This window comes from Syngnathus floridae, chromosome 1 (genome assembly GCF_059516105.1).
Source record: "Syngnathus floridae isolate MCC-2025c chromosome 1, RoL_Sflo_1.0, whole genome shotgun sequence".
NCBI classification, from domain to species: domain Eukaryota; kingdom Metazoa; phylum Chordata; class Actinopteri; order Syngnathiformes; family Syngnathidae; genus Syngnathus; species Syngnathus floridae.
The window spans coordinates 21205736-21231307 of NC_142413.1; the positions used below are offsets into that span (position 1 = coordinate 21205736).

A 25572-nucleotide genomic window follows, 5' to 3' on the forward strand; every position below is an offset into this window, starting at 1 on the left:
AAATCATTGGTTGTTCAGATCAGCAATTTCAGTTAAATATATCATATATCAGACAAAAACAGTGATATTTGAGAAGTTAAATGAAGTTTATATGACTTCCATTTCCTCACTATGTTCCTCACAGTGCAAACTGACAGCTGAAATCTCTGAGCTAGCTTTTTGTATCCTTCCCCTGAACTATGATGTTGAACAGTCTTTGTTTTCAGGTCATTTGTCAGTTGTTTTGAGGCTCCCATGTTGCCACTATTTAGAGAAGATGCAAAATAGGGGAACAACTTGCAATTGGCCACCTTAAATACCTGTAACTGGAGAGATTTTGTAGAGAAGAATGGTCAAAATACCTTCAACCAAAATCCAGACTCTCATTGGAAGCTATAGGAAGCGTTTAGAGGCTGTTATTTGTGCAGAAGGAGGATTTTTCTGTTGGGGTGCCCAAATTTACGCATACGACTGTAGGACAGGAGTGTTGTGTTTTTGTTTTATTCTTGCAGGAAAACATATAGACTTCAGAATACAACATTGTCTGACCGACTGGAAAAAGGCAGCCCTACAAAGATAACCTTGGGCACCGAGCCTATTGCAGCTTAACCAACACAAAGGCTTTATTATCCGATCTCATGTAGCTGCCTGCTGTGCTATATATTTCCATTACGATCGCAATAAGTGCAACATCCTGTTCTATGCTCGTCATCATGTATTTTCACCCGCTTGTGGTGACATCACACAGTCACCACAAATCACAAAAGAGCCACTAGAACGCCTCACAGTGTTTTTTTTTTTTTTTGGTTCTCCTAATGATTTGTCCAGAGAGGCAGGTGGGGTCAAAGTCAAGGATGTGAAGTGGTTTGATTAAAGCGCACCATGACGGCCCATTAAAAGTCGTGTGCCAAAGCTTGGGTAAAAACTTTGTAAAGCCAGATGCATAATGCACACACCGCGATCACCTTACCTCGCCGGCCCGGTTGCCGTGGCAACAACACATGCATAATTGAATGGCAGCTGAGTGCGACGAGAAGGCGGCTTAGGCCGGCGGCCCTTTTTTAGATCGGATTAATAGGCGCTGGTAAATCCATGGCAAACTCAACTGGAAGCGAGAAGGAAGGAGCCGGCTTGCCAAATTGTGCACCGTGATGTAAAGTGGAGCATAGAGTTGCTCAAAAATGGACGGGACAGCGGCGGAGGGTCAAGGCAAGCCCCAGAAGCGGGTGAGGTTCCGGGTGGCTTCGGGGACCAGCGGTCGGGTGCTGAAAGAGATATACAAAGACGAAGGGCCCTGCGACTCGCTCGACTCGGACTGCACCAGCAGCTCGGTGGCCAGTGGGGATGGACCGCCTTACGGAGGAGGGTACCTGGGGTCTGAGCTGGATGACAGCGAGAGCGAACCTGACGAGCTGCTGGTGTACGCCGCTGGGGCCGCCAAGGACCAGAGGTTCACCCCCAAAAGGGTCAACATCCTCAGCAAGAACGGCACTGTGAGGGGGGTCAAGTACAAAGTGAGCGCGGGTCAGACGCTCTTTGAAAACCTTCCCCATTGCAACAGTGTAAGTGCTAGTTATTATCACCGTGCAGGGGGAAAATTATGTCGGAGCAGGAGTACCGGGTCAACAAAAATTAATTTGATCATTTTTTGGGGAAAAAAAAATAAATAAATGCAAGTTCAAGTTTAGTACAAGGTATTGGCACTACTCTGTTGCAGATTTGAAGACTTTTCATCGACCTTTTTTGATATAAAACTTCAAAAATAAGCACGTAATATTAAAATCAAAGCAACACACCCAAGAAAAAAATGCTGTGTGAAATGGTTTTCAATTTGTGGCTTCTTAACTTGTAAATCATTGCCATTGATTGGGAAGTGGCATCCCATTTTATCGACCTTATCCCTTCTAGAAGTTAGCGAATAAACGTTGATGTGAGAGGTTACCAATGCCAAGAAATTGTGCCACAATAGATCTGTTTTTCTAATTACCAGTATAGACTTTAGAATTAAAATCTTTTGTCATTTGGCAATCCTGAATATTATTTGCTGTTGCTGTTTTCTAACTTTATAATTCAATATATTCTTAAGAAAATATAAGGTTCACACCACTGAGTGTGCGTGTGTGTGTGTGCATGCGTGTGTGTTATTATGTGTGTGTGTGTTCTTATTTTAAGCTAAACTTACTCAAAACTGGTGAAGCCATGTCAATGACATTCCTAGTCAAGAAAGCCTACTAGAATATCTGAACTTTATTTGGCATTGGTCGAAGCATTGGCGCCAAGTTTGTGGTTACTCACATTGAACATCAATTTGAATGTAATTGGCTAATTCCGAACATAGCAACACACCCAGTTATGAGGGTGTGTGCATTTGTATCAGAGGGTAATTTTTACTCCCCCTCTTTAGAAATATTTTGTTCAATTGAGGTCAAATTGATGGAGGGAAAATGTTTGAAATGATTTATCTCAGTCTTTTTTTAATATCTCAGAAACTTGAAATTTGAACAGGGGTGGTCTCTATATCCCCTGTAGACGTGTTAACCACTAGGCCAACCGTGCGATTGGATCCATGAAATGTATTACAGCTCTTTACTAAAACAAAGATAATCTCAGTGTAAGGTGCTCTTTGTGCGCTGCCCCGCTACAACAGAAAACAAAGTGCTGAGAATTCATTAACCTGATTAGTTTTTTTGGACACACTTACCGGAATGCATTAATCTTTAATTCCGCACTGACCTTATCCTCCTGTTGTGGCCTTTCATGCTTTTCAGACAAGCAGCTACACTACACAACAAACTTTCTAACAATGATGAAATATGAAGTGTGATCAGAGTAACTCTAGTGGTATGCAAAAAAAATCACTGAATAAATTGATCAACCTATGTATCATGTTCCAATGGCATACATTTTCTTTTTTCTGTTGTTCAGATGTATTTAACTTTTAAGTGCAAAGGACTGTATTTGCATTTAATCTTTGAGAACTATTTATTAAAAAAAAAATCATTCAATTTAGAGCTGACATGTTTATATATAGGTGCCACTCAGCTCACTCAATTGTCCCTTTAATCTTGTTCTCAGGTGGAGTCATTGCTGGAATTTGGTCGGATTGTGATCTACACCACCAGCTTTCGTGTGGTGAGAACCACTTTTGAGCGCTGCGAGCTGGTGCGCAAGATCTTCCAGAACCACAGGCTCAAGTTTGTGGAGAGGAACATTGCTCTGGACAGCGACTATGGCAAGAAGCTTGAAGAGCGCTGCAAGCGGGTGGGAGAGCTTCCGTCGCTACCCGTCGTCTTTGTGGACGGACACTACCTCGGGGTCAGTTTTTTACCTTCATGGTTGAAGTACCATTATTAGTGTCTTGAAAAATACTTAAATCAATCCTAGCGATGAGGGCTGTGGTTTATAGTTTTGTATCTAATATATATATTAGATATATTTTCTCTTTTAAAAAGAATTATACATGTTGTTATGATTGTATTGTTAAATGTTTTGCTGACCTCCCACCACTACTCATTTCTGATCCAATTATTCATACAAATAATGTTTCAGGGTGCTGAGAAGATACTAAGCATGAATGAATCAGGAGAACTGCAAGATCTTCTGACAAAAATTGAGGTTAGTTATCAAATCTGATTGTAGGATACAAGACCCCCCCCCAACCCTAACCCCCACCACCACCACCACACACACACACATCATCATTAAACACGAGCAGTGTAAAAGATTTGCAGTCAATAAGTGACCATCATAATGGATGGCCCGTTATTGATTTGGGTTCCAACACATTAACTCCTCTACTGCAATGCAGAACATGTACAGTACATTGTGGTGGTACTTTAGGGTGCCTTGTTGCGGTGTGGAATTGCCTTTTCACAATCCAGTAGATAATTATTTTATTCATTATGATATATGATTATATTTCAGTTAGCAGAGGCTTCACTCAGATATATTTTCACGGCTCAACACATCGTTATGTGTGGGCGTAAGAAACATTTAAGACGAAGTAGCATCCATTTTCCATGTCATAGTAGTAGTATTTGATTAGCTTTGTGTACATGGAAAAAAGCATTCTTCAATCTGATCAGAGTTTGGATTAAAACTATGATCCGATACACTGTTTTCATGGACACTGAAAATAATAGATTGATTAGGACTTCACACAGAACAAATCATTCTGACCTGCGCAGTGACAAAATATACCTGAAATAATCGAAGAAGCCGTAGCATTTTCCAAGTCAACAAAACGTCTCTCCATCCACTTCTACTTTAAACACTAGCATTACCGTATTTTCCGGTGTATAAGTCGACTCGGCGTATAAGTCGACTCCCTAAAATTCGACGGAAATTTACGATTTTATGATATGTCCTTTGTATAAGTCGAGCTCAATTGTTGCATTATATTAAACTTCAAAATTCAATCGGAAATATGCGAAATTTATTGACGAAATGTGTTCAAATTCGCGAGTTCGTAGCGAGCGATCTATACGCCATTTTAAATATTATTTACTTCATGACCCTGTGATATTACGCGGCGAGAGAGACTAACAACAATGAACACTCTTAGAAACTGGTTTATTTTTAGTTAAGAAACAACAAATTATAATTATAAAGTAATTGCCGGTACATAGAGTTCAAAATTCGTCTTGATCGTCGCTATTTCCGAAAAGCTCGTTCCATTCGTTTTCGTTTAGTTTGTCGTCATAAAGGGCATCTTCTTGGTCTTCTCTATCCTCAGTTTCCTCCTCCTCTTCCCAGATAAGGTCGTCTTCTGTCCCATCGAGAGCGTTTGGCGAATATTTTCTAAGTGCCCACGGCTCTTGCGCCATAAAGAGTCCACCTCGGCTGGTTCTCCATGTCGGCCAGAACAAGTGAAAATTCGGCCTCTTCCCCTGGAAGTCTGGCCAAGTTTGGCGAATATTTTCTAAGTGCCAACGACATTAATTTAGACATGGCGATTGAATGTTTACGTACCGGTAGTTATTGTCGTTGCTTGACGCGCGATGACTCGCACATTTGCTCAATACCCAGTACTTCCCCCTAGCAGTCATCGTCGCTGCCTGGCTTTCGATGTCCGTTATTGAGGTGAGAATATTTGAAATTGTTGCTGAGGATGCGTGTTAATGCGACGAACGCTTTATAATGATTCAGTTTCTCGCTGTTTGATGAGCCTGACGGACGCACACCCACGCACAATGAGATGCATGAGAAACGGCCTTGGTTACCATCACATTTGAAGCGATGAATACGAAGTTAAACTTTATGACTCGGTGTATAAGTCGAGGTCGATTTTTTTCGGTCGATTTTGGATCGAAAAAGGTCGACTAATACACCGGCAAATACGGTATTTTTGTTACGTCGAGTAAACACTTCCTAACAAAGCTACATTATTTTGCTTGATTTTCTTATTTTTGCTGTTACATCAAGTAAACACTTTAACGAAGCTTCTTTTGATCGCTCTGCTTCTACTAGCTTTCGGGAATAATAGAAACACGTATACTAACGTCACAGACATGCACGGCTACATTTCGTAGTGTTTTCATATGCGCTGATCGGACTACCGATTGACATTAACTACCCCTCTAATTTGAAAATTCCAAATGTGGTGTGAACATAATGTATTTTTATGGGTTCATGTGAATGCAGCCGCTGACAGCTGAGGGCTGCAAGATTCCAGCACATTTAATGTCCACACCCACAGCATTCAAGAGCGGAGAGAAGAGCTTAAAATTTTGTTTGAGATATTGTTTGTCCCTAATAAACTGCACTTATACTTACATCTCTCCTCCCAGAGGGTGCAGCACCCCGAGACGTGCCAGAATTGCGGGGGCTTTGCTTTTATTCCGTGCCCAACGTGCCATGGCAGCAAGATGTCTGTGTTCCGTAACTGCTTCACGGACTCCTTCAAAGCCCTCAAGTGCACTTCCTGTAACGAGAATGGACTGCGGCCTTGCGGGAGCTGCAGCCAGTGAGAGAATCATCATGTGAAGTGCCTGAACACATCTCTTCTTTTCTGAGGGACCCCCACCTCAAAAATGACTCTCCTACTCTATTGCCATTGTGAACATATTTTTGTAATTTAACATGTACTGTATGTTTTGTGTATTTGGTCAATATGTGATTTACATTAAAGAAACAAGAAAGCGCCATTATTAATTTATTGTAGAATTCACAGCATATTAACAAAGCGAGTAAATCGAATCACAGCATAGCAGCCCCCACACACCATACCAAAATTCCGAGTAGAGATGACATCGACGCAATCTGTTTGGATGCAGAGTAACATGTTGCTTGCTTTTAAGGATTTACACAAAAAGCAAAATTGTTTCTCAGCGTCTAACCAACGTTTTGTTTTGGGGTTTTTTACACGCGAAAATATTTCTGTCAATGGCTTTTGAAATTTCAGTATTTTGAATACAATAGAATGTGTGGATTGTCTCTCAGCAAACAAAATACAATTTTGTCACACATTATTTACCTCATCACAAAAAAGAGTTTTATGAGTTTTTACTGTACTATGAAGGCCATTCTCACAGCATGCACAGAATCAATCAAGTACTAATCGAACACCATCAGCGCAAGGGAAATATTTTTCTCTCTCTGGACATAAAGAAAAGCAGACACATGAGTGGATGTTTGTCTCACAGCATTCACGCAACCATTACTTTTGGGAATGGCTGTTTCTCAGCATGCACAACATAAGAAAAATAACCCCCAGTATTTTTTCCTCTTGGAACTCTATAAAAAAAATCAAAGCAAAATTGTGAACCACAATATAGTGTGAATAAATGCTCGTCTTTCAGCATTCGGACAATTACACTTTTGGATGTTTCTTGGAATTCACAGCATAGGAAAAATATTTTTACTCTTTTCTCTCTAAACCTAAAGAGGATGAAATGAAAAAAGAAAAAAAAACGTTTTTAAATCACATATGGATGACTGTCTTTCAGCATTAACGGCATATAATTTTTCCTTTCCAAACTTAAAAAAAGAAACAAAAAAATAAAGGATTTAACTATTTTGGGGGACTGGATGTCTCAGCATTCACACCATGTGGAAAAATGTTTTTTTTTTTCTCTTAAATGAAAAAACTAACATTTTGAACCACACTAGCACATGAGGGTGCTTGTCTCTAAGCATTCTTACACTATATTTTTCATTAACCCCAAATGACACTGAAGACGATATCTGTCCCTCAACATGCACAGAAAAAAAAAATCTGCACACGAGTGTTGTTAGCCAATTGAGCACTTCCAGCCACTGAGGAAAAAAACATGTACTAAAAACAAAGATGCTCAATATAATCTCGCTCTCAGCATACTAACATAAGGTTTCGCAAGATTTCCATAAGTGGGTCATACTCCAGTCGTTTATCTTAGGCACGGGAGCATACAGGAGGGGAAAAAATCGTCTTTGTTTGCTCTTCTTGGGGGAGAAAACAGAGATGATGTCATTGATGGATGTCCATCTCTCTATGCTGTCATAGCCCTGTACAATGCTGCTTGAACATGAGCACACAAGGCAGCACCGTAAAGAGGCTAAAAGCGTAGAGCATGCGAGGATGAGGAGAAAGAGGTCCGCCATTGACGTTGTTGTTGTCCTCTGAAGAGACTAGCCTCGATGGAAAAAAAAATGTTCCCTGCATGGTGAAGACAGAGGAGGAGGGTTTGGCGCGCAAGGTGATGGATGATCGAAGGTGGGATGGGTGGATGGCGGAGCACCGAGACTGCGCCCCCATCAAATGGAGAGAAACGCATTCAATGATTGTCAGTGATGTCAAAATGGAGCCGTCATGGCGCATTTACGCACGCGTTCTGCTCTAAAATATGGTCCAAAAAAAAAAACTCCAGTTGGTCCCACGATGGAAAGCTTGGACATAGCTACAATTGACAGAGACGCGCGCACACGATAATGGTGGCGAAGTCCAGCGACTGTGGAAACCGTCATGTTTAGGGATGGTGGCTCTAATGCGCAGACGGCTTGGAAGTGTGTTTTTTTTTAATGACGTCAACGCCCCCTTCCCCCTCAAGCTACGCAAGTCCTGCTCTTCGAAGTACATGGGTGCCATCTGGAGGTTTACAATGGCAAGCCACGTCTAGCCGGTTACGTACAATTTAAGTAAAACAATAAGGAAGACTAGACTGTAACCTGTAATTAAAAAGTCCCCACCCCGAGTATGTTGCACAATGGCGTTAATATTTCTATGGTCACTTGAGAAAATTGTGTGATCTGCTACGTCTGTAATATCATACTGGAACTGCAGCGTAAATAACTTGCTCTAAGTGAGAAAGATATATGGACATTGCCGCAAAAAAAATGCATATACTTAGGGTTCAGGTCACCGGCAAACTTAAATGACGAAGAGCGATGTAGAAAATGCAGTGACCTGCAGACTGAGGGACAAAATATTTGAAACAACTCGCAGCATATGATACAGTAGCTTTTACACCACTGCTAACTATGGTAACACTGCAATAATAAACATTCTGTAAAAACAATTCTCTCTCAAGCACCGGTTATACATTAGTTATGTTACAGTGAGTGATATTTGATTAGGAAGTGAAAATAAAGGGTATCCACGGCACCAACAGAAATCAAAATAGTTTAATAAATTATTTTTTGCAAATTTGTTCCAACGCCTGCATCAGTGCGGCAAATGCTTCCCACCTCCTCACACACACTCTCACAAGTCAAATGTTACATTATGCATCCTCCTCACTAACTTACATGAAATGACTGTGGCTGCAACTGCTTGGCAGAACACTCAGTGGAAATGGGGGAAATCGATTTTCATACACATTTTGCCAAAAGAGGAAATTCTGTGTTTTGCGAGCAGAGTTTTTAAAAAAAAAAACAAAAAAAAAAAAAAAAAGAAATAAAATGTTATTACCCTGTTGGATTGGAAATGCCAGAACTGGTATATATACACTGTAGGTCTGTCTTTATATTACAGATTATAAAGTCATGTGTTTTGATTAGTTTTGCAGGTCACTCTATTCAGAGGTTACTATTTATCCCTGGACACTTTTTATACGCACTATTTGCAATAAATCGTATTATATTTTCATCAAGTCTGTCCAGAGTTAATAGTTGGGTAACATGTTGTGACGTCATTAGGGAGGAAATATCAACCTGTCATACCTGTGCTGTGCTGAAATGAAAGGAGAGCTTCTTTCATAAAATATGATTGTGTTGAACTGTTTGGTACTGTTAACTGTTCAAGTGTCTTTGCACAGAAGCCTGTGAGGAGGCAGAGCTTTTCTATAAGGAATGGGAGGTGGACGGCAGAGGAAGGAGTGCTCGTCCTTTTTCCTCTTCTTCATCTTGCAGGTCCTTAAGCATCATGTTAGTTTTCTTATAAGATCTCCAGGTCTACATGACGGACCTCTGGGTTACGTTGCTGTGGAGGAAGCAGAATTTATAACTCAGTGAACTCAGTGATTGTTGGCCCAATCCGGCCCGCGGAAACATTCAATCTGGCCCGTGATTAGCTTCCAGAATTATGAGGATTAAAGAGAAAATAATCATGAGGTCTACACTTAAGCATCCGAAAACAGGAACAACGGAGACTATAAAGGTAAAAATGCATTGAGTTTTAAAATAAAATGAAAACAAAATATAAAAACATCAAATAATAATGTTAAACCAACATTAAATTATTATTTGAGGGTTCGGCCCCCAAGGTAACTGTCTGGCAAAATTTTGGCACTCTGACAAATATAGTTGGTGACCCCTGGTATAACTCACCATTTTCAAAAAACTTTACTCTTCAAAAAGCCAGTGTGTATGATGTTTTCATTTTTCAATGTTAATTCATTTTAAAAAACAATAAATTTTAGTAATAAAAAAAAAACCCATGTCAACATATTTTCTAATTTTACTTAAACAAAGGAAGGTCTAGTTATCGCTCAGTAAATAAATTACATGGATCGCACTTCACTAGGACGCTGACATGTCTCACGCCATCTTTCTGCTACAGATATCCAAAGGAGACAATCACCCAAAGACCAATTTACTGGATAATTAACTAAAGCGTGTGTATAATAAATCAATGCACGTAATTCGTCTCTTGAGGGAATACTGCAAGTAATTTTTGGGGGCATTTTGCTTGCACCTTTGCTGAAGAAATTGGTGGTAGCCTTGTGACGTACGGTTTCTCTCTATTGCACTTCAAAATGCACGTGCTTCAAATTTGCATTCTCTTAGTTCACCGTGGATGGCACTAAAGTCTACACACTCTTATTTGTCACATGGCCAAGCTTAATTTACTTATACATCAAAGCGGTTCCAGCGGTTTAAGTCATTCCAGCACCACCCAAAAAACTCAGCTATGATCTTACTTTCTAATGAAACCACACACGCTGTTCAAAAGGCATGAAGGCTTCACTTACCTTGAGTTCTTTCTCTAAGCGGTCCACTTCAGCGCCCAAGGTGTCGATAATATTCTCGCCGTGTTTCAGCATGAAGATCTCAAGATCCTCCGGCGTCTTCACCTGTTGAATGTCCTGCAATGACACCACACATTGATGATCGTTGAATCGCAGTTTATCAATTGTGTGAGTCCACCCATCGAGAAACATAATATGTGACAAGTCTTTGACTTACATTGAGGATTTGGTCGATGTCTTGCTTTTCCAGATAAGAGCGTGTCACCACTCGGCCATCAAAGTCTACTTCCGCCTTAAAGCGCACTTTGCTCAGTCCCATATCGGTGGCCTTTACGTCATGGATAGCCCTGTAAACAAACAAACAAACAAACAAACAAACAAACAAACAAACAAACAAACAAACAAACAAACAAACAAACAAACAAACACAGTAAACTGTCAGGACTGGAAAATGTCAAAAACCTTCTAAATTGGCAAGAGATGGAGTGAGCAGCACAATAAACTATGATATCATCTGCATAAAAATGAAACTCATTCACACATTAGGAAACAGCAGCGGGACTAGGACGGCGCCCTGGGGAACTCCTTTACAAACAATGGGCCGTGTACAGACTGAACGGATTAAGACAGGTAATTTTAGTTAAACGAAATTGTAATGTGCTCGGACAAACTAGTATAGGGGAGCTTCCATTTTATGGCAAGATGATCAACTGATCAACAGCCTTTGACATAACATTTGCTAGTTTGTGGACGTACGACTCAGAGTGGGTAGCTGTAAACTCATAGGACTGCCGCTATTATATCTTAAAAACAGCTCCTTTTTCTTTAAAATTGTTGGTTCTTCTTTTGTTTTATCATAAGTGTTAAGTGTTCCCCCAGTGTTTGGAGACTGCTGCGCTAGATTTTGATATGAAATTAAACTTTCAGACTGACCTCACAGCGGGGTCATTCTCCAAGAACTCTGTGAGTTTCTGAACTTGCTCGGCCTGTATGGAGCGTCCAAGAAGTGCCTCTGTGTTGGTGTAGATGAGGAAGGCAGAGACTGTGCCAAGCAGCGTTCCTACTCCCAGTGAGCCCAAACTGTCATAGTAAGGATTACCTAGGGAAAACCCAAGACATGCCACAGGAATGAGTTGCAGCGGGAATTAGAGGTCAAAGTTCAGACACAAGAGGATAAAGTACTATGTATCAGCTGCTGAGTGTCACGAGGCTGAAATATCAGAATAAATCAAATGTAATTGTTATATTATTATTAAACATATTGACATGCATTTTAGGGTTCAAATAAGTATAGTTTAAATGAACTGTGTTATTACGAGAATGAGTTTGCATTTACCAGTGAGTGACGTGAGTCCCATGCAGCCGGCAGCCATGATGACACCAAGCACTGCAGCGGTGTCCTCAAGTAGCACCACATTGGTGCTCGGATCTCGACTCTGCATTACTGTGCACAAAATATGCCTTTAGTTTTATTTAATTTTTTTGTCTATTTTCCCCTCACTGTAATTTTTTACTGTCACCGATACAATTCAAATTCAAATTAGGATTATTACTATCATAGTCACATTAGGTCATATGTCAGTAAAAATGTCTACAAAACATTGATAATCTTTACTCTTCTAAACACGAACAAAGCCCCCCGTCCCGATTTGATGATCTAAAGTTGAATCACTTTGCAAGAATAGAGTACTTGAATTGCAACGTACCATATTCATAAAAGGAGAGTCTGTGTTTTTGGGCGCTTCGCTTTATCTCATTGATGGCTACCAGCAGTGTGGCTGTTGAGGGGGGGGAAAAAAACCAAATAAGATAACAAAACAAAACATGGAGTAAAAGATGGTAGTACAGTGAACCACTGTATATTCGTACATTCACGAATTTGCCTGTTAGCAGATGTTTTGGTGTTGTATTTTGGATGTTTTAATTGCACAAGATTTTGAGTTGCATTTCTATATATGAAAGTGCTATATAAATAAAATGTGACTGATCAACATCCTCTTATTTACCAAAACCCTTGCTCATTCACAAGCTTAGCCCGAGGCTAAGGCAATAAATATATTAATTTGCCGTCATCTCCTGGTGTTGTGGTTCAGTTGTATTTATTGATGGTGTTTTTTTTTTTGTCTGCAGTGGAGATGTCCTATTTTGTTAGCGGACATTGAAAGGACCTTGTGCCCAGTTGGTTTTTGCTCCTTTACAGACACATTTACTAATATAGGCCATGTAGTCTGCTTTGCATTTACAATTTGCCCGTGTTGACTAATATTTATAATATTAATATTTATTTATATCGCTGCTGTGACAAGTGAATTTCCCCGCTGTGGGATGAATAAAGTTCTATCATCATCATCATCATCATTTATGATTATGTTTAAAAGGCTTTCATCAGCTAAGTATACCGTTTGTGTTAAAGTGTGAGCACATTTTTGTTTGCCCAAGTGTGATGTCATGTCAGTTTGTGCTAGTGCTATTTCGGCTAGTATGTTTTATTTGTGAGTTTTGACTATTTGTGGGAGCGTCGGTTCCCATCCTATGCGAACAGCAGGGGTTTACAGTCATCTGGATATGTGACATACCTCCTTCAGACACCAGAGAACCCGCCAAAATACAGTATGCCTGCCACAAAGGAAGCACAAAGCATTAGTTCCACTTTTTTGGGTAACTTGTATGAGAGGTAGGAAGTATGATTGGACACTAACCCATAATAAAGACTCTATAGGCTCCGGGTGCAGCAGTCCCATGATGCCATGGTACCAGGAAAGGCCAGCGCCCATCATGAAAATGCCCACACCACTTATGAGGGAGGCGATGTAGCGCATGTTGGAAAAGCCGTACCTGACAGAGCAATCTTTTTACTTTGATGCCCTGTGACAACCTCTACTTCCTCTCATCATGACAGGTTTGTATAAAAATCTTACGGGTGCCCGGCGTCAGGGTTCCGCACCGACTGGCTGATGCCCAGAGCCAGCAGGGCCTGATTGCAGGTATCGGCTAGAGAGTGGATGGCTTCGGAGAACATGCTCGCTGAGCCTGTGTAGACCCACGCCAACAGCTTGAAAAAGAAGTTCAGCCCATTTCTGCAAAGAAAGCAAAGCAGTGGGTGAAAAATCAAACAAACAGAAGGAGGTAATCTCAATTAATTTAAAGTTTTATTCACAAAAATCATATTTACAATCTAGAGTAAACGCAAATTCCATTACTCAGATCAACTGTTTTATTGTTTTTAATGCTGAATCTCTGGCTTTCGCCACAAAAGAAAAGAAATCCTCCAAACTACCCATGCATCCATTTACTGAACCGCTTCTCCTCACAAGCGTCGCGGGCATCATGGAGCCTATCCCAGCTAACTACTGGCAGTAGGGGACACCCTGAACTGGGCACACGTAGACGAACAACCATTCGCACTGACACTAGGGGAAATTTGGAGTGCTCAATTGGCCTACCATGCATGTTTTTCGGATGTGGGAGGAACCCCATGCAGGCACGGGGAGAATATGCAAACTCCACACAGGAAAGCCAGACCTGCACTCGAATCTGCAGCCTCTGCACCGTGAGGTGGACGTGTTAACCAGTACTCCACTGTGCCGCCCTTTCCACAGTCCAATAAACCCAAAATATTAATGAACGAATATTATGAATCAAATCCCCTAGACCTTTGCTAACCAATCATTTGCATTGACTGTTGGGGCAGAATTTTGATTAGAATGTAGTACAGAGGAACCTCAAAAGTGTTAAAAAAAATAAATCCCAATTTAGATGTTAAAATTTTTGTGTGACATTGTACGAGACGTCAATTAAGCAAAGGACTAATAATAATCAACAGTGAGCTTGTCCAGTGAGCCTTTTTTTTTTCAGCCACTCTATTGAAGGAAACTTCTTGTGTCCATGTGAATGCACGTGTCCTCTAACGCAATCATCTTAATTGAGCGCACAACATAACCTCATATGAAACGCAATCCTCATGCTCTCTCTCTATTTTTTTTTCTCTTACACGCCCCCGTATGAGCTATGAATGTTCTTAAAACAAAAACTACATTTTAATACATGTTCAGTAACAGCACACAAGATACCTGAAATTGCTAGGAGGGGAAAAAAAAACCAATTGTACTTCACTTACATGCAAATGGCAACCATGACCACTTTGCCTGGACCTTGTAGAAATGTTGTCCTCTTGCCTGATCGAGGCTTCAGGAAAAACAGAACAGAAATAAATTAACTTCATGATGTTGTAAGATCACATTAATTTAGACAAAAAAAAAAAGGATTCTAACTGTGTCCAATAAAATGTCCAGTGAAAATAAACATAGGTACCCTTGTGTTTCCCCAGAAGTCTTTGTATTCCTTCAACAGCTGCTGACTACGAAAGATATCTGGAGGTAAGAAAAGGAGAGAGGCAATGACTCAATGATTTAAGGAAGATCCTATTCATTTGACATGAGTTTTACGGTCTGGAGCACCACTCCGATGTATTATTTAAAAGATGCGTGGCTTCTTTAATGTCGAAGATGCGTGGCTTCTTTAATGTAGTAAATTTGTATTTTCTTGAAGTCTAAATACAGATCAAGCTTCGGGTGTACGTTACTGATCCCATGAGTAAATTAATATAGCAGTAATATACATATATACGCATACAATAAACAGAAAACACACGCAATAAAAATTCCTCTAAACTGGTGAAATCTGAGAGTATAGTGTGAATTATGCGTACATTTCTAGCACTTAAAACTGAAAATGCACATGCGAGTAAAATCTTACTTTCTTGGTACTCTCTCTCCACTTCCTTCCGTAGATTTCTCTCCCTGGCCAGAGCTTCTTGACTTCCCCACACATCCAATGCTCTAAACAGGGCGTGAGAAAAATAAATGATTCAAAGCCAGAACTTTTTTTTTTATTAATGAATAATACCTTCACGTAACGTAAGGGAATCAACACTGACTTTGCCTCCACGTCTGAGCGCAGGAACACAGTGAAGGCCTCTGTGTCATCGTGGGGGCTGCGCCTTCGGATCTTGCGAAGGTGCTCCAGGTCACTGCGGGTCCACGAGACATGACGAAAACATGGAAATGCTCGTGTGAGATGACGGTGCTTCTCGTTATCAGCTAATGGCAGCGGCACGGTCACTCGTTAACTAAAAAGGAATGTGAGCTGCGGAGCATGAAACATTACCTTGGTTTAAGACAGAACTCATTCATGGCTCGGACAGCCGTGATGAAGTTGTTCTGAGTATACTTTGCGCCATATTCCCGCTTCTTCAGGACGGCCCGAACTGAATGCAAAAAGAGAAGCATCATGCAGGCAGGACAGGTTTAAAGTTTGTTAACGTTAGCCGGAGGTGGTTGTCTATTAATGCTGAGCGCTGATCCAAGTTCATATTTCTCAGCCTTGGAGACAGAGCATGGACTGCTTCTCCACTTAATGAATGTTTCCAAGCGCTACATATTAGAGCAGGGCTTCATAACCAGTGTTGCAAGAAATCAATAAATTTTTCAAGTACAACAAATAATAAGCAAGTAAGCAAAGGGCTTTTGGATTAATTACTTTTCTGTACTGTTCTTTATCTCTCTTTTTTTTTTTTTTTTTTTTACATTGAGCGGTGTATATGTCATTAGTATGGTGATAACAATTGGTATTAATGCTATTAAACTGTTCTTAACAGTACATGGGTAGAATTGGAATGTTGCATGGCTTTGAATGGAGAAATGAGAGTGATGATAGATTCCACTTTACCTTTCACTTGAATGGTCTCTGCTTTAGTGAGCCCCTTAACCGCAGTACCTATTAGAGCAACAAATACATAAAGTAAACTGTGCTCATACGGTCTTATCCCAACTTAAAAACATCTTACAAAAGACATTGAAAATAAAATGATTCCAAAACCAATTGATGTTAATCAGATTAGTTCCATACATCAGTTGTTTTAATCACATTGCATTTGTACTTTTCTGGTAGAATGTGTGTCGTGGTTTATTAAAACAATATTGAATACAGAGACTCAGCAATACTACAGGTATAAGAGTAGAAGACAATACAAATTCTTATTGAACCACAGAACCAGCAATTATTTTAATGTGAAAATAATGAAAATTATGTGAATGTTGCTGCTGTGACAATTGAATGCCCCTCATGATATTTATCAAGTTTCTATCAATATATTTATATATCCTAGGATGGCATGGTATATCAGTATATCAGTTACATTGAACATTTTTAACTGTTTGTTTTCGAAATGTGGGTATCTTTGAATTATATTCAACATTTTAATTGAACCACAATTCAAGTACAGATTTATATTTTTCTATATTTAAAGTATCCTGTTTAAGAAACAAGCTTCTGCCTTCATTGAAATGAACGCTTGGGTCTACTATGCTACTCTAAAAAAGTTAACCGTTGATCTTACAAAGATGAAAAGAGTGTCACCTGGAGTGTTTATGTTTGGTTTGGCAGCCACTTTTTCAGTGGCATCCGACGGAGATTTCGGAGGTCCATCTTTGCTGTTTCCAAAGGTGGAGTAAAAGTGGACCTTGGCTGCTCCCAGCGAGGCAACTCGATAGTCGAGTGGTCTGAACCACGAGGGAAATGCGGCGCCGGTTTGCCAACCTGCCAGAACGATAAAACATAAAAAGCAAATCGATAAAAGTTCCAAGTAATCACGACAGGTTCTCCAACATGTGGGTCTGAGGGAAACCTCACCAAGGCACGGCTGGTGGAACCTCGATCTGTGCCTCCAGGAGACCCTGCAGAAGAACTGCCACGGTCTATGGGCCAGGCTGGGGAGCATCCTGGCAGACGACACGGACCAACTGGCGAATGTCAGACCAAATCAAGTATGCTTGTTAGCAGGAGATCCCGCTTGCAGACTTAAACTCATTCAAACAGATTAACTCCCGAGTCCTCTTGCCACTACAGACATGACACCCTCGAGAAACGGATCTAAATCGACCGCATATAAATGACCTTCATATTGATTTTTCGATACTTCACTCGATTACTGTAGTGACGTTTTTGATAAGGTCACTGTCTTTACCGGTCGTGCTTCCGCTGCTTAAGTCGGCGGCGAACAAGCTAGCATCTTTGACTAGCGGCGAGATGAGAGACGTTTAGTAATTTAATCAACGCATAACATCTACATGACCAAACTGGAGCGTACAATCGAATGAGATGTTTGACAAAAGTCGTACCGCTCTACGGTGAGATTTGTTCGGCATAGTCTATGTCCATTTTCGCAAGCCTATGGACACTGAGCGCTACAAACAATGTACACGTGACCCGTGACGCTGGTGAACGTCACGTTAATCCTCTCGTGAGAGCACGGCACTCGATTCGAGTAACGTGACATTACTTATCGCGATATTTGCAAAACAACGGTGTCACCTGACGTTTATTAATGTATTTGCTTTTTCTCATAGGAGTGAGAGATCTACAATTAACATGTTTTGAAACTTGGAAAAAAAATAGATTATGGTTCAACTGGAGGCTGTAGATTCCCCACCCCTGGTTTAGGTATGACCAGTACTTCTGGTTTCTTTACCCTATGTAAACAAACACAATGGATCAGGGAGTGGACTTGAATACGGTTGCTACAATAAAAACAAACATACAATAAAAGCAAGAGAGTCCCCAAACCACGAAAAGAGAATATATGTGTATTTATTCGTTATAACAATACAGTAGACGTCACTTATAACTGATACTAGTTAGGCTCCTTAGCGGGGGGAAAAGTGTACTGACAAATAATTCACTTGAGATCAAACATAACACAATGATAATAAGTCTTTAGACTTTCCATGCAATCACGCCATACATTAGTGAACGTAGAATGCAATTAGTGGCATTCTAATTGCCACTCAGTCATGAAGACCCACAGTACAAATTGAGAAAATTATAAGTCAGGAATGATGCAGATTGATAAATGGCAGAAAAATTGAAAGGCTGTGCACAACAAGGATCACTTAAATGAGTAGAAATGAGTGTTGTTTCATCAACTGTATTTTATTGTGGGATGAAAATGTACTTGAGCCCCCTGCCCCAGCTGTGTACTGTTAGCGCATGGTGACAAGCTCCTCAGCGGAAGTAGGGTGAATGGCCACAGTCTTATCAAAGTCTGCTTTGGTGGCACCAAGCTTGATGGCCACAGCGAAGCCCTGCAGCATCTCATCACAGCCCATACCCTGCATGTGCAGACCTATCACCTATGGGAGAAAACATTAGCATGCTTAACCTTACAATTGTATTTAAAAAATCATGCAATCGACTCAGGACAAACAAAGCATTGATCAATATAAAAGTATTAATTTGGTGCCATGTTGTGGTCAATCTATGTTGAATCTATGTTGACATGAGGGAGGGGGTTGATTTTATGCAAGAATTCTGCCTAATAGAATAGTAGTGCTTTGCCGCCTTCTCTAGTTCACATTTGAGTCTTTCTGTAGCAGGTGACTCCTACCTTCTCCTCCTTGCCCACACACACCATCTTCATGATGCATGGACTCTTGCGGCTGGTGATGGCATGATAGAGTGGCGTAAAGGAGGTCTTGTAGATCTTCACGTTCTCCTTGCCACTGCTTATTATGGCCTCTTCTGTGGGTGGGAGGGAGGGAGGGACAGTTGAGTTTGTTAGAATAATTGTATGGAGAAGCACTGGTCGGCCTGACCGGAGTCCTCATATCTTTGCTTAGACAAAGACCTCTGTCTAGCTCCGGGGAGTTCTTAGACTCCCTTCCCTTCTTATCTTTTTGTATGTGCCTGTGAGAGGCCCTCACTAGTTATGAACAGAACACCTTTGTTCTTCGTTTTAGTTCGAAAGAAATTATTTCTCTTTTAATAAACCTTGTAGTTTTCATCTATGGATTGTTGTTGATTGAGACTGTTTGTCTTTAAGTATTACAGAAAACACATATCTGTTGAAGTAATTACATATAAGTTATCCCATATTTACTCAATATTAGTATTGTGTGAAACTTAGCTAGAAAGTCTAATTGCATTGTTCCACAGGAAAATGGCACTCAACACGCTTCGAGATATCTCATCAAGCCAACCAGCAGCCAACCGGCTGAGGAGGAGCACGATAGACCAAACTACTGGAGTCACGAATCGGCCAAGGCCTGGCACCACATAACATTCCTTAGTTAATCAGCGTTGCTACAGCCAGAATCTCCCCTCCCTTTAGTGTAGCAACGCCTTTTGTAAACAGGGCAACCCAAAATAAAAACAGGAGGTAGCGGAAGAGGAGTTCAGAATTGGTGGATGACTGTAACTGGGCCTTCTACGTAATTCTCCTCGCGAGTAAAACGAATACTGGTTGTCTTCTCCTCTTTGTTATAGTGTGTAAAATAATGTGTGATGGTATTTAGACCTGACAGAGTCAGTTACCAGTGGATGCGGAACTCTGGAAGGTCGTCCCGACTCACCTTCTGTGAGGCCCACAGTGCCGATGGGTGGGTGGCTGAAAACCACCGTGGGAATGTTGGAGTAGTCCAACTTAGAATCCTTCTTGCCCTCAAACAGTCTGTGTGCCAGCTTCCTTCCAGCGGCAATGGCAACTGGAAAGAAATAAAATTGTACAGTTGACCACACAATAAAATAAAGAAAAAAGTTCTTTAATAATGTTTTTACATAGATACACGTCACATCTTACCAGGTGTGAGAAGAGCTCTGCCGCAGACATCTCCGACAGCGTAGATTCCCGGTCGACTGGTGTTTTGGTACTCGTCCACCACGATGTGGCCCTGTTCATCTGTGTCTACACCCTGATAACAAAAATGCATACCGAATGGTTATAAAGTCCTCTGCATTCAACTGACACTCCCAAGAGACACCTGTGCAAATATAATGACATCTAAATGAATAGTCAATCAGTCCTGGCAAAATATCCAGAAGGTATTTATTTAAAATTATGGTTATTATTGCAGTTTGCTGCTGTTTTGGTCACCTATTTTAACTACACACTGTTCTGGGTTAATGGCCAATCTAGCAGCTCACAACCTTTGTTAATGAACCACAAATAGAAATGTGTACTGACTAAACAAGCATTCAGCCACCCTTATAATGCGTCAATACACCAGATTTTCCTGTTGAGCTAGTGCACTGTGTAAACAACATGCACCAAATGAAAATACACGACAAAAATAAGTGTGAAAGCGGAGAAACTCAAACAGCAAAGTCATAAAATTGAGCACTACAACACTGATTTGCTGGATCACGGAAAGCCATATTATCACTCTCAAGGTATGACACAAATATACCTCCAAGAGGTACTAAGTATTATAGGGGACAATATCAGAGCTATCTGATTGGTTACTGAGTGCTGTGATATTTCAGCCATGCAATGACATCTTTGCTGTCATGGCCATTATGTCACATTCCATGTCCTCATGAAATAAGACCAATATTTTGGGAGGTAAAAAATGGCTGAGAACATTTTTTGATCCATCCATCCATCCATCCATCCATCCATCCATCCATCCATCCATCCATCCATCCATCCATCCATCCATCCATCCATCCATCCATCCATCCATCCATCCATCCATCCATCCATCCATCCATCCATCCATCCATCCATCCATCCATCATTTGGATGACAGTCAAAAACATCTTGAAATAGAGTGCAATTGGTATGAAGGGGACTGTTGTTTTAAGAGCACATACCATCTCGCCAATATTTAGTCCAGAGATGTTGGGCTTCCTGCCAACTGCCCACAGAACGCAGTCCACTTCTGAAATTGTACTGCTTTTCTCTGTGTCTTTGGTGACAAGCGTCACCTCCAGCCCCGCGTCGGTTTTGCGCACCGATGTCACCTGGGAGTTTTTCCGCAAATCCACGCCAGCGTTCTGCAGCTCTTTGGTGCAGTTTGTACTTATGAAGCTGTCAAAGGTCCTCAAAACCTACAAAACGAGCAAATATTAGAGCATTTGTGGCGCCTTATGAGTTTAATGTATCCCGTGACTTGTAAATCAAAACACTTTCATCCCAACTCATCTTTCCCCAATGAAATGGAATGGAAACACCATTACGAAATTCATTTCAGCCCCAAAGAAAATTACAACTTTGTCATATTGTTATTTGTTTCCCCTCATAATACTATGACTATGCATAATTTGAAGTTTTTCCATTTAATAGTTGGACTTTATTCTTGGAAAGTTACTATGTCTTTATTTTCTTTTTATAGTACAGCTTTATGAATAGAACGGTCACTTGTTTTTGATAGCTACTTGGCCCCTGTACTTTAATGATGGTCATTAGAGTGGTGCTTGGAGAGCCAATTCTACTCCGAGGTGGCACTTGACAACCAATGTTCTACAGTATATTCTAAAAATATCATGAAAGCTGTACACAAATGGTGGTTTGAATGGGGATTTGAGTTGGCATGGAAAAGCAAACAAGGAATCATAATTTCGCACTCGCGTCAGAACAGATCTTGTAATATTCTTGTGTGTTGTCATTTGACTGGAGGGCTCTATAGGTGTGATGTGAGTATCTACTTATATTTCTTTACTTATGTTCTTACCTCACCCTGCCGTATGATAAGGGAGGTTTTAGAGCCTAGGTTCGTCAGGATGCCTGCCATTTCCACAGCAATGTAACCGGCCCCCACAACAACACTACGCCTGTCAAGAGAATAAAATTGCTTATTATTTCCATGCACGGTTCATTTCTTTGAATGCGACATCAGTATAAGCACAGAATGAAATGCTTACTTTGGAAGGGTCTCAAGTTCAAAAAAGCCATCGCTGGTGATTCCCAGACTTGCACCTGCATTTATCAAACAAATCATCTCAACAATTGAGCTTAATTGCACTAGTCGTGATATAATGAGCAGAGTAACACCGGCCACTCGTGCACTTAACACCAAGCTGATTACCATTTAATGTCCTGTAAGTATTTGAGAAGGTCCTACCTGGAATTTCAGCATCAGACAGCACCGAAGGCTGCCCACCAGTGGCGATGAGGATGTGAGGCGCCGTGTACTTCCTGCCGTTGACCTCCAACGTTGGCTCTGGATCACTCGTGAACCTGGCATGACCTTCAATGGTTTGGATTTTAGCCTACCCAGGATGAAATGTCCACAGAAATTGTGACCACCACTTGTTAGATTCATCTCTGGATGATGGGAAACACTTTACACACCAAGTAAAACAATTTGTCCTTACCTTATCAAGATTGTTGCGATAAATTTGATTCAGGCGACTGATATACGCATCCCTTTTTGTTTTGAGCGTTCTGGCAACACACAAGATGACAGTATAGCAATTGTTTCAAATCCTATTTAGGTTTTTTTTTTGTCTCAAACTTGAAAACAATACTCGGATTATTATTTCTATACAGTGGAACCACAAATGCTTCCGAGTTTGTATGTCAGAATTCGACCAGCATTTTTGGAAAACATGCTTTGAAAGTCACAAAATGCAAGAAAGTTATTTGCTTTAATACTGCGTTTGTGGGATACAAATAAAACAAAATAAATAATCAATCTCCATTCATTTCAAGGTAGACGCCATGCTGGGCAATATTAGCCTCTGTTGGCAAAATGATTTTAAAAACTATAGGCACAAATATCGTGACAAATTCCGGAAAAACCTGCTGTGTATGATTTGGGTTGATAAGCCTGAACTTGCTAAAATACCGTTCAAACGATCATATCATTTAAGTTTGCCAACTTGCTTTCTGGGTTTCCTGTTCACTTTTTTTGTTTTGAACACGCTTCCCTGAACTCTGCCTTTCATTGGTACGACCTTGACTGATAAGCGAGCCAACAAGAGCCAACATGCAAGATGCTATGATTTTGCTTTTCCTCCATTCATCGCCGTAACGAGTTTCCCAACAAAATGGTGACAGAGAAATCACTTACTCCCAACTGAAATGAACTTTTTCTACGTCGAAACCGTAATCAGCGTGGTCGTGAAGAAACTCTGCATGGACTGCCGCATTCCACATGACCTTGGAAGAAGGGGGGAGGAGCCCATACATTTTAGGTCGAGTTTGACTTTACGGTTTTGAGCAGAGATGATAGTGATGCAGCATGGAGAGCAAAAAGGCTTACTTTCTTTGGGACACAGCCAACATTGACCTGTAAAAATATAGGGCACATATTCTTTGGTCAATTTGACAAATGACAATAGTGCAATTAATACAAAACATATTTAAAAATAATTATAATACAGTGGTACCTCTACTTACGAACACCTCTACTACCGAACATTTTGACATGCGAACCCAAAGCCTCGCAATTTCTTTTGCATCAACTTCCGAACCGGCGCCCCAGACCTCCACCCACCCCTTTGCTTGGCCATTCCCTGTTTGTCTCGGCGCATTAGCAGTATATATAACAAGTGGTGTAGTCGAGTATGTCTATCCAAAGACTATCGATATGAAACTCTGAATCATAAAGGAGCATGGCAAGCTCGTTCAATGGCCACTCACAGAGGCAGAAAACACATTAATTGTACCAATAAGAAATGATGAGTACGTGAGCACATAGCGGGGAGTACGTGGATGCATACAATATTTTATTAGCCAAGCCTTTTCTGTCTTCCCGGGGGGAATTTTAGCAAGTGTAGAAAATTAGTAACAGGTTCCTCCCTCCCCAAACAAAGTTGAGAGGTCAAGAATAGTGACATTTATTTTTTGTTATAAAGGTTTGCAAAAAATAAAATAAAACTGTCATTTTCTGTGTGTTTTACACAGAGCAACTTTTGGCATAGTCCGGCACGCATTACTTGCTTTTACATTGACTACTATGGGAAACGTTGCTTCTACTTACAAACTTCACTACTTACAAACCTGATCGCGAAACGAATTAAGTTTGTAAGTAAAGGTACCTCTGTAATATACAATGCCTAAAACAAATGTATTAGATCACCCAACATGATTTCTACATCACAGGTTTCCTAAATTAACAGAACTTACTACAGCCGTTTATTATGTTTATTTCACGTTTTAGGTCACCAGCCAAACATAGACATATTCATTCTTCCGGGAAATTTTCAATGAACATAACATGTAGGCTTTTGGATTGTAGGGGGAAATACGAGTATCACAACTCTTGACTGTGATGCAAATGCGCTCATCACTACTCCACCATGCAGTATGTGGAAAACATGGTAGTCACACAAGGGCAACATTTCCGCTACACAACTTCCCTTGTCACAATATTGCCACAATATTACGTACACATACAGAACCTAACATTTCTAAACGGATATAATTGTGAAATTGAAGACACTTTTCTCCAGTATGTATGTAACTGCATTTTATAAAAGGGGACACGCAGACAAAGTAACATCTAACTTTCTTTATAGGATTAATAGAGTGATGAAATTGTGTTTGATTTTGTGGCCTCTGACCCTAAATTTGGAAAATTTGATAAATTAACCAGAGTTCAACCGTGTGTGTCCGTAATAACTGTGTATTTTCCAATACATATTTAACGGTCTTCCGGGGAAGCTTCTCGTCCACGCTTTGACTGTCACGCATGGGGTGCCGGGTGTTACCATAGCAGTTGTTACTCACGCAGGTACCTCCGAGTTTATGACTCTCGATCACGGCTGCATTTGCGCCCAGCTCCGCCGCCCTCCGGGCCCCCGCCAGTCCTCCGGAACCTCCGCCGACCACCAGGAAGTCGAAGCGGGTCACCTCGCTTGTTGATGCTGCCATTCTGCGACGGGGAACAAGGTGAGTCGAGAAATGCCTGGTGACGGACGAGAAGAAGAAAAGGAAGGGGGTTCGAGTGCCAGTTAGGCAGGTTATTATCGCCATAATCGGGAAGCTGGGCGTGGGCCAAACGAGGGAGTGGGAGGGTCAAGCGAAAACCAGCGGCTGGCTGGCTGACTGCTGCTGTGTCATTATGAATTGCAACAATAGTGTGTACATCCTAGAAAAAAGTCCCCACAATGGTCACGGTGAGGCTCACTTTGCAACAACAACAGAAAACAAGAGCGACGAGATTTGAACCCTCAAATGGAGTTTTATGTATTAGACTAGAATAACATACCTGTGGAGTGGAATGGACACGCTTTGAAGAAAACTACTTGTCTTTAGAAACAGCATATTTTCATCATTTCAGCGCCATTTAATAACTCTAAATAATGTGTTCTCCTGTTTTTGAATGATACACGTTTGCTGCTGAGTTTAAGTAAAGTTTGATTTTCCGGTCGGACAAGGTTGCAACCAATCAGTCGTCGAGGCCACCTTTTGAAATGTCGGTGTTAT

At 40.8% G+C, this 25572-nt stretch overlaps 3 protein-coding genes across 6 annotated transcripts; 1 reads left to right on the forward strand and 2 right to left on the reverse strand.

The window, feature by feature from the left end:
- Positions 1-782: 782 nt before the first annotated feature.
- On the forward strand, positions 783-6340 carry grxcr1a (glutaredoxin and cysteine rich domain containing 1 a). The gene is made up of 4 exons (XM_088385741.1): positions 783-1541; positions 3055-3294; positions 3529-3594; positions 5769-6340. The coding sequence occupies exons 1-4, from the start codon at positions 1161-1163 to the stop codon at positions 5946-5948; spliced, it is 867 nt and encodes a 288-aa protein (XP_088241867.1). The 5' UTR covers positions 783-1160; the 3' UTR covers positions 5949-6340.
- A 2222-nt stretch (positions 6341-8562) lies between these two features.
- On the reverse strand, positions 8563-17693 carry slc30a9 (solute carrier family 30 member 9). The gene is made up of 18 exons (XM_088385696.1): positions 17543-17693; positions 17055-17164; positions 16782-16961; positions 16092-16139; positions 15531-15630; positions 15301-15393; positions 15120-15202; positions 14676-14734; positions 14482-14549; positions 13283-13441; positions 13064-13199; positions 12941-12980; positions 12071-12142; positions 11701-11808; positions 11298-11463; positions 10582-10711; positions 10368-10481; positions 8563-9376 (listed from the first exon to the last, which is right to left on the reverse strand). Exons 2-18 carry the CDS (start codon positions 17140-17142, stop codon positions 9332-9334), a joined length of 1689 nt encoding a protein of 562 aa, XP_088241822.1. The 5' UTR covers positions 17143-17164; positions 17543-17693; the 3' UTR covers positions 8563-9331.
- Positions 17694-17995: 302 nt separating this feature from the next.
- gsr (glutathione reductase) lies at positions 17996-25532 on the reverse strand. 4 transcript variants are annotated; one of them, XM_088385720.1, is made up of 13 exons: positions 25355-25532; positions 24874-25018; positions 23405-23431; positions 23213-23301; positions 22515-22584; positions 22262-22409; positions 22062-22116; positions 21872-21971; positions 21012-21248; positions 19999-20110; positions 19772-19903; positions 18808-18941; positions 17996-18553 (listed from the first exon to the last, which is right to left on the reverse strand). In XM_088385720.1, the coding sequence occupies exons 1-13, from the start codon at positions 25408-25410 to the stop codon at positions 18404-18406; spliced, it is 1455 nt and encodes a 484-aa protein (XP_088241846.1). In that variant the 5' UTR covers positions 25411-25532; the 3' UTR covers positions 17996-18403. The 4 variants fall into 4 exon arrangements, with proteins under 4 accessions (XP_088241846.1, XP_088241838.1, XP_088241828.1 ...); XM_088385712.1 differs by having other exon boundaries at positions 24874-25051; XM_088385702.1 differs by lacking the exon at positions 25355-25532 and having other exon boundaries at positions 24874-25264.
- Between the last annotated feature and the right edge of the window lie 40 nt (positions 25533-25572).

What these genes read in the sequence shown, in the direction of transcription:
- grxcr1a (XM_088385741.1), top strand. Translation starts at nt 1,161, where the DNA reads ATGGACGGGACAGCGGCGGAGGGTCAAGGCAAGCCCCAGAAGCGGGTG. An exon ending in ACCTTCCCCATTGCAACAGT is followed by an intron (nt 1,542 to 3,054) that starts GTAAGTGCTAGT and finishes TCTTGTTCTCAG; the next exon opens with GTGGAGTCATTGCTGGAATT. An exon ending in ATCTTCTGACAAAAATTGAG is followed by an intron (nt 3,595 to 5,768) that starts GTTAGTTATCAA and finishes CTCTCCTCCCAG; the next exon opens with AGGGTGCAGCACCCCGAGAC.
- slc30a9 (XM_088385696.1), bottom strand. Translation starts at nt 17,142, where the DNA reads ATGCTCCCCAGCCTGGCCCATAGACCGTGGCAGTTCTTCTGCAGGGTC. An exon ending in CGCTCAGACGTGGAGGCAAA is followed by an intron (nt 15,203 to 15,300) that starts GTCAGTGTTGAT and finishes CGCCCTGTTTAG; the next exon opens with AGCATTGGATGTGTGGGGAA. An exon ending in ACTTCTGGGGAAACACAAGG is followed by an intron (nt 14,550 to 14,675) that starts GTACCTATGTTT and finishes TTTTTCCTGAAG; the next exon opens with CCTCGATCAGGCAAGAGGAC.
- gsr (XM_088385702.1), bottom strand. Translation starts at nt 25,119, where the DNA reads ATGGCGATAATAACCTGCCTAACTGGCACTCGAACCCCCTTCCTTTTC. An exon ending in GTCTGATGCTGAAATTCCAG is followed by an intron (nt 22,117 to 22,261) that starts GTAGGACCTTCT and finishes TGATAAATGCAG; the next exon opens with GTGCAAGTCTGGGAATCACC. An exon ending in CAGAGCTCTTCTCACACCTG is followed by an intron (nt 19,904 to 19,998) that starts GTAAGATGTGAC and finishes ATTTCTTTCCAG; the next exon opens with TTGCCATTGCCGCTGGAAGG.